The sequence below is a fragment of the Amblyomma mixtum genome, unplaced genomic scaffold (assembly GCF_055824585.1).
Source record: "Amblyomma mixtum isolate Tamu unplaced genomic scaffold, ASM5582458v1 scaffold_20, whole genome shotgun sequence".
NCBI lineage: Eukaryota > Metazoa > Arthropoda > Arachnida > Ixodida > Ixodidae > Amblyomma > Amblyomma mixtum.
The window spans coordinates 965300-971651 of NW_028317717.1; the positions used below are offsets into that span (position 1 = coordinate 965300).

General features: G+C 52.0%; 1 protein-coding gene across 1 annotated transcript; it reads right to left on the minus strand.

The window, feature by feature from the left end:
• Positions 1–5209: 5209 nt before the first annotated feature.
• On the minus strand, positions 5210–6121 carry LOC149324738 (uncharacterized). The gene has a single exon (XM_089565295.1). It carries the CDS (start codon positions 6119–6121, stop codon positions 5210–5212), a length of 912 nt encoding a protein of 303 aa, XP_089421421.1.
• Positions 6122–6352: the final 231 nt, after the last annotated feature.

A 6352-nucleotide genomic window follows, 5' to 3' on the forward strand; every position in this document is an offset into this window, starting at 1 on the left:
CGAACAGAAAGTTGATAGCGAACATTCGAGATAAAGCTTTTGAAGTTACTAGAACGTTCTGGTACAAAGTATAATCGGCTCCGCCTGGAAGCGATTAATCGAGATAAATCTAAGCGCGTCTTGCGTCACAAACGGAGCGATAAAGTGGCGTGCCGGCAGCCTTGAAGCATGGACAAATAAACAACAAACGAACGCTACATAGATTCGGGGCAGTACTCCCCTCTCAAAGAAGCATCGACTCTATGCTTTAAAACATAATGCGGCTATAAAAATATCAAAAACGGATTGTGCAAAAATAAACACCAAATGTGGAAACACGGCGTCCTTTAGCGTGCATGATAGGGCTTTAGGCGTACGGCATGGACTACTTTTGGTCGTACGCGGCGTCGCTGGGATGCAGTCATTTGGTCAGGGACGACTTCATAGTCCAATTCACCTAGGCAACGAAGAACCTTGTACGGGCCGAAATAGCGGCGCAAAAGCTTTCCACTAAATCCTCGGCGGCGAATGGGCTTCCAATCCCAGACTGGCTCTCCTGGCTTGTATTCCTCGTTGCGTCTTCATAGGTTGTAGCGTCTAGCGTCGGTCCGCTGCTGGTCTTTGATCCTTAATCGGGCAAGTCTTCGGGCTTCTTCTGCGCGTTGCAGGTAGGCGGCAACGTCGACGTTATCTTCCTCGGTAACGTTCGGCAGCATGGCGTCCAGCGTGGTCGTGGCCTCTCTGCCATTTACGAGCCTAAGAGGCGTCATCTGGGTCGTCCCCTGCACTGCGGTGTTGTAGGCGAAGACTACTTAAGGCAAGATCATGTCCCAGGTCTTGTGTTCGGCATCGACATACATGGCGAGCATATCGACGAAGGTTTTGTTGAGGCGCTCCGTCAGTCCGTTGGTCTGCGGTTGGTGTGCAGTTGTTCTCCGGTGGCTGTTTTGGCTGTAATAGAGGATGGCTTGCGTCATTTCCGCCGTGAATGCCTTTCCTCTGTCAGTGATGAGCACACCGGGGGCGCCGTGTCGCAGAAGAATGTTCTTCACGAAAAATTAGGCGACTTCTGCAGCTGTTCCGTTCGGTAGGGCTTTTGCCTCGGCGTAGCGGGTCAGGTAGTCGGTCGGTATAATGATACACTTATTTCCAGATGTTGATTTCAGGAAAGGGCCAAGCAAGTCCATGCCAATCTGCCGACAAGGCCTTGAGGGAGGTTCAATGGGGTTCAGAAATCCTGCTGGTGGGGTTGGAGGGTTCTTTCGTCCATGACAATCTCGGCAGGTTTTCACATAATGTGGGACATCGGCAGACAGTCGGGGCCAGTAATACTTGTCTTGAATGCGGCGGAGGGGGCGAGAAAACCCGAGATGTCCAGCTGTCGGCTCGTCGTGTGAGGCCTGAAGAATTTCTCCGCGCAGACTTACAGGTACAACAAGGAGGTAGGCTGTTTTTTTCACTGCAAAGTTTTTCTTCACGGGGACATCGTTCTGTAAACAAAACGAAGACAATCCTCGCTTGAAGGAGGCGGGGGGTGAAGAAACTTTGCCTTCCAAGTATTCGATGAGGAATTTTAGGTCGGGGTCCGAGCGCTGCTGTCGTGCAAAAGAGCTGGAGCTGATGGGTCCGAGGAAGACGTCCTCATCGTCGTCCGGCGGCGGTGCATCTACAGGTGCTCGTGACAGGCAGTCAGCGTCAGAGTGCTTGCGTCCATACTTGTAAATGACTATTAGATCAAACTCCTGGAGCCACAGGCTCCATCGAGCGAGGCGGCCGGAGGGGTCCTTCAAACTGGCGAGCCAGCACAGCGCGTGGTGATCGCTGACCACTTTGAACGGTCGTCCGTACAGGTAGGGGCGGAATTTCCACGTAGCCCATGTGATGGCAAGGCACTCCTTCTCAGTTGTTGAATTAGCTTCGGTTTTGGGCAGGGAACGATTAGCGTACGCGATGACCTTCTCCACTTCGTCAATTTTCTGAACGAGGACAGCACCTAGGCCCACACTACTTGCGTCGGTATGAATTTCAGTCTCGGCGTTTTATCGAAGTGCGCGAGGATTGGTGCGGACTGTAAACGACGCTGAAGTTCCTTGAAGGTTTCAACTTGCGGCGCTTCCCATTTAAATGGCACGTCTGCCTTTGTCAGGTGGGTCAGTGGCTCGGCAATGCGCGAAAAGTTCTTCACAAATCGTCGGTAGTACGCGCACAGTCGGAGGAATCTGCGCACAGCTTTCTTATCGGCCGGTGGGGGAAACATTGCGATGGCAGCGGTTTTCGGCGGGTCTGGCCGTACTCCCTCCTTGCTAACGATGTGGCCTAGAAACAGCAGCTCTTCATAGGCAAAGTGGAACTTCTGTGCTTTTAAAGTTAGGCCCGACGGATTGCGTCTAGTACTGTTTGAAACCTTTTTAGGTGTTCCTCAAACTTCGAGGCGAAGACAGCGACGCCATCTAAATATACCAGACAAATCTGCCACTTCATGGCCTGCCAGCACTGCATTCATTACTCGCTGAAATGGGGCTGGTGGGGAAAACAGACCAAATGGCATCACCTTCAACTCGAAAAGGCCATCTGGAGTGATGAATGCGGTCTTCTCGCGATCTCTTTCATCGACCTGAATTTGCCAGTAGCCGCTCTTGTGGTCCATCGATGAGAAATATCTTCTGGCGTTGCAGAACCGGTCCAGTGTGTCGTCGATGCAAGGGAGGGGGTAGACGTCCTTCTTTGTGATGTTGTTCAAGTGCCGGTAATAAACGCAGAATCGAAGTGCAACGTCTTTTTTCTCACTAGAACAACAGGTGCCGCCCAGGGGCTCTTTGAAGGCTGAATAACGCGTTGCGCAGCATTTCTTCCACTTGGTCTCGGATGGCTTGTCGTTCTGGCGGCAACACTCGGTAGGGGCTCTGGCGGAGAGGTCGGGCGTGCTGGTTGGTTATAATGAGATGCTTAGCAATTGACGTTTGTCGGACCTTCGGCGATGACGAGACGCACTCGCTGTGGCTTCGAAGAAGACTGCGGATTTGGTTTTGTCTGTTCCGGGGCAGGGCTGGGTTTATGTCGAAAGTGAGCGAGTTCTTTTGGTCAGGCGAATCTCCTACGGATGGGTCAGAGAGCGTGAAGAAGTCTCGTACGTCCGATATTTCGTCGCGGAATGCAATCGTCGTTCCTCTGTTAACGTGCGGGTATTCTTCGCTAAAGTTAGTCAGCAGTACTTCGGCTTGTCCTTTGCGGAAATGCGCGATGCCACTTGCGATACAGATTCCTCGGGCGAGACGCAACTGCATGTTCCCCCGATAATGGCTTCAGTGTTATTCGCTTCCGTGGCACCTACGGTGAAGATGGCACTTGAGCGGGGTGGGACACTCACTTGTTCCTCCAGGACACCAAGCGCAACGTGATGTTCCGGACTTCTCATCGATGGGATGGCCTCGTCCGTGGAAAGTGTGATCATCTTGAATCGCAGGTCGATGATCACTTGGTGCTCAGTAAGGAAATCCATGCCCAACATCACATCGCGGGAACATTGCCTTAGCACTACGAAAGTTGCGGGATAGGTATGTCCCTTGAGTCACTCTCGCTGTACATCGTCCTGAGGGCGTAATGAGGTGGCCCCGTGCGGTGCAAATTTGTGGTCCGTCCCAAACGGTCGTTACTTTTCTCAGCTGCGCAGCGAGTGGTCCATTCTTCACCGAAAAGTTCAGGGGGCACTTTGGCACACTAAACTGCTTCAAGGCGGAAGCCTTTCATGGAGCACTGTTAGGCATTGACTGAGAGACTGTTTGTTCTTGAGTAGTGTTTTATTTGGCTGTATTCTTTAACTGCGCATTAGAACTACACACTTTCAGAAGCGCGTTTCACTTCTCCCCTAGTGCGTCTTTTTATCTGCTTCTTCGACTTCGGATGTGTCCACGACTTCCTAAAAGTTTAGGTCGGGGGAGATTTCCGCAGATGGCTCATGCCCGGTGAATTCTTTGTTTGATCGGGTCTACGTCGACTACTACCGTCTTGCGGTCACTGAAGTGGAGTGATATGTAGTCTAGATCTTTGACGCTGGGGTGGGTTCTGAAGACCAAATCCAAGCAGCTTCCGTACTTGGTGGTAGCTTTGTCCCGTGGAGTAGACAAGTGCAGACCCAGAGATTTCTGCATTCCATCTAAAAGTCTTGATGCGTTCTGGCATCCTGGTTGAAGTCTCCTACCACTATCATTGGGCCAAACTTGAACGAGCTTGGTAGCACTCGTCCCATGAATTCATGGCCGGCCCGTTGGGATATGTGAGGTGACAAGTAGACGCACACCACGTTAAGTCCACTTTCCAGCTTGACACCGCACACTTCCCCCACATCAAAGTGCAAGTCGTCAAACTGTAGCGGTGTTAGGTTGACGTCTAGGTACGCGTAAATGGCAACTCCCGCTGCTTGGTTGGAAGCATGACTTGCTCCTGTAACGTAGTGAAAGCCTTTGATCTCAACTGGTGCCACCAAGGGATTCATCCATGTTTCAGTTAGACAGAGAACCTTGCACCGAGCCAAGACATGGTCATGTGCGACGTCTTGACCGTGTAGCGACAGTGAACGTACATTCACACAAGCTAGTGGAAGCTGTGATGCTTCTATGATCGCATTGCACCGCTGGGTGATTGTAGTCAAGCAATGTCGTTTACACGCCTGAACTCGTCCATGAGGCTGCGGTTTGGGTTGCTAGTCAAGCCGTGGCGGAACTTGGCCGTTGACCCTGGGCGTGGTTCATCGGATGTTGTTAAGTAGAGCCCCTCCAAGCTGGTAACCCTACTGAGGGCGACAGCTTGTGGATGTCTCCGGCTGTAGTCGTAGACGACCGACAGTTATGGGAAACTGATCGCGCTTGAGTTGGATATGTCCTATGGTTGTACCCTTCAGGTGACAGGAGAACTTGACCCTCTCTATGGGAACCCATGTTGCGCCAATCGCCTTGTCGTGGATCCTGTGATGCCGATATTTGGTACGAGCCATGGAGCCAGTCTCTGGATTGGCGAACTGCATCCACAGACGCACGGGGACATCATTGATGTCGCGTTGAATGTAGCGCAGAGTCGCCATAGTGCCGTTCACCAGACCATCTATGACATTAATGTTTCGTGTGATCATGTACGGGAAGCCCACACAGAGCGTTATGAATGGGAGTAAGCACCCCGTTTGTTCTTTCTTGAGGGACTGAACTTTCTCCCTGGCCCTCTGCTTCTCTTCCTGCGATCAACTCCCCACAATGACATCAATGGCAGCGAAGGGTGTCTTCTCTAGCGAACTGGTTTCAAACACCGATGCATTGTAGGCGTCTGTCTCGGCGTTGGAGTAGTACAAGCGTATGGGACCAGGACCCAAAGCCTTGGCGATGTCGACCGAGACGAACCTGCTCTCGATGAGAGCGCTCTCTTGATAAGTGAGTTCCATGCCATCACCAATCTTGGTGAGCAGTGACGAGAAGTTGACGTCGCTCTGTCGAACTACTTTGGTCAGGGCGTAGAAGGACAGCTGCTGCCAAGGCACAGGCTGTGTACTGAAGAACGAATTCGAGAGCCTCGACCGCGAGTACACGACTGGTGCCTGAACCGGCGGCAGCTGTCTCAGGTCGCCACAGAGGATGATGTCGTACCCTCCGAATGGTTGGTCAAGGCGCATGGAGATGTGGCGCAGGCGCTGATCAATCATCACGAGACAGTCGCTCGACATCATACTTACTTCATCGATTATGATGCACTTGATGTACTCGAACGCCATTCGGAATGCGTTGAGATCGCTGTGGCTGAGTCCTTGGTTCGGATTCTTGGACTGAACCACTAGCTTGAATGCGCTATGTATGGTGATTCCGCCCAGTGCATCTGCTGCCTTTCCAGTTGTGGCGCACGCAATGTAGGCGTTGGATACCCTATCATCTCCCCTGGCTGCGTAGTAACGGTTGTAAACGTCCATCACGAACTTTAGCACGAATGTCTTGCCGCAGCCTGCAGGTCCTGTGAAGAAGATTTGCACGGGTTCCGACTCGGGCGTAGTGAGCCTGTGGATGATTTCTCTAATTATTTCGTACTGTCCCTCGTTAGTGAGACGCATGTTGTCGAGAAACTCTTCCGTCGGTAGGATGTCCTCTCGCCTCTGGAAGCGGGGCATCGTGGGTGCATGACTTTGTCTTGTATGGATTCAACTTCTGTTTTCAGTCGTATGTCCGAGTCGTCTGCCAAGTCAGCCATTCTGATCGTCTCCGATGCTTTCTTGGCTTCCCGCTGCATCTCTGTATTCTCGGCGGCTTGGTGCGCTTCCACTTGCGCCCGCATCTCTCGTTCGTCGTTAATGATGCGGTCGCTCATGGTGACTAGTTCTTCGATGTTTACATTATGAGTG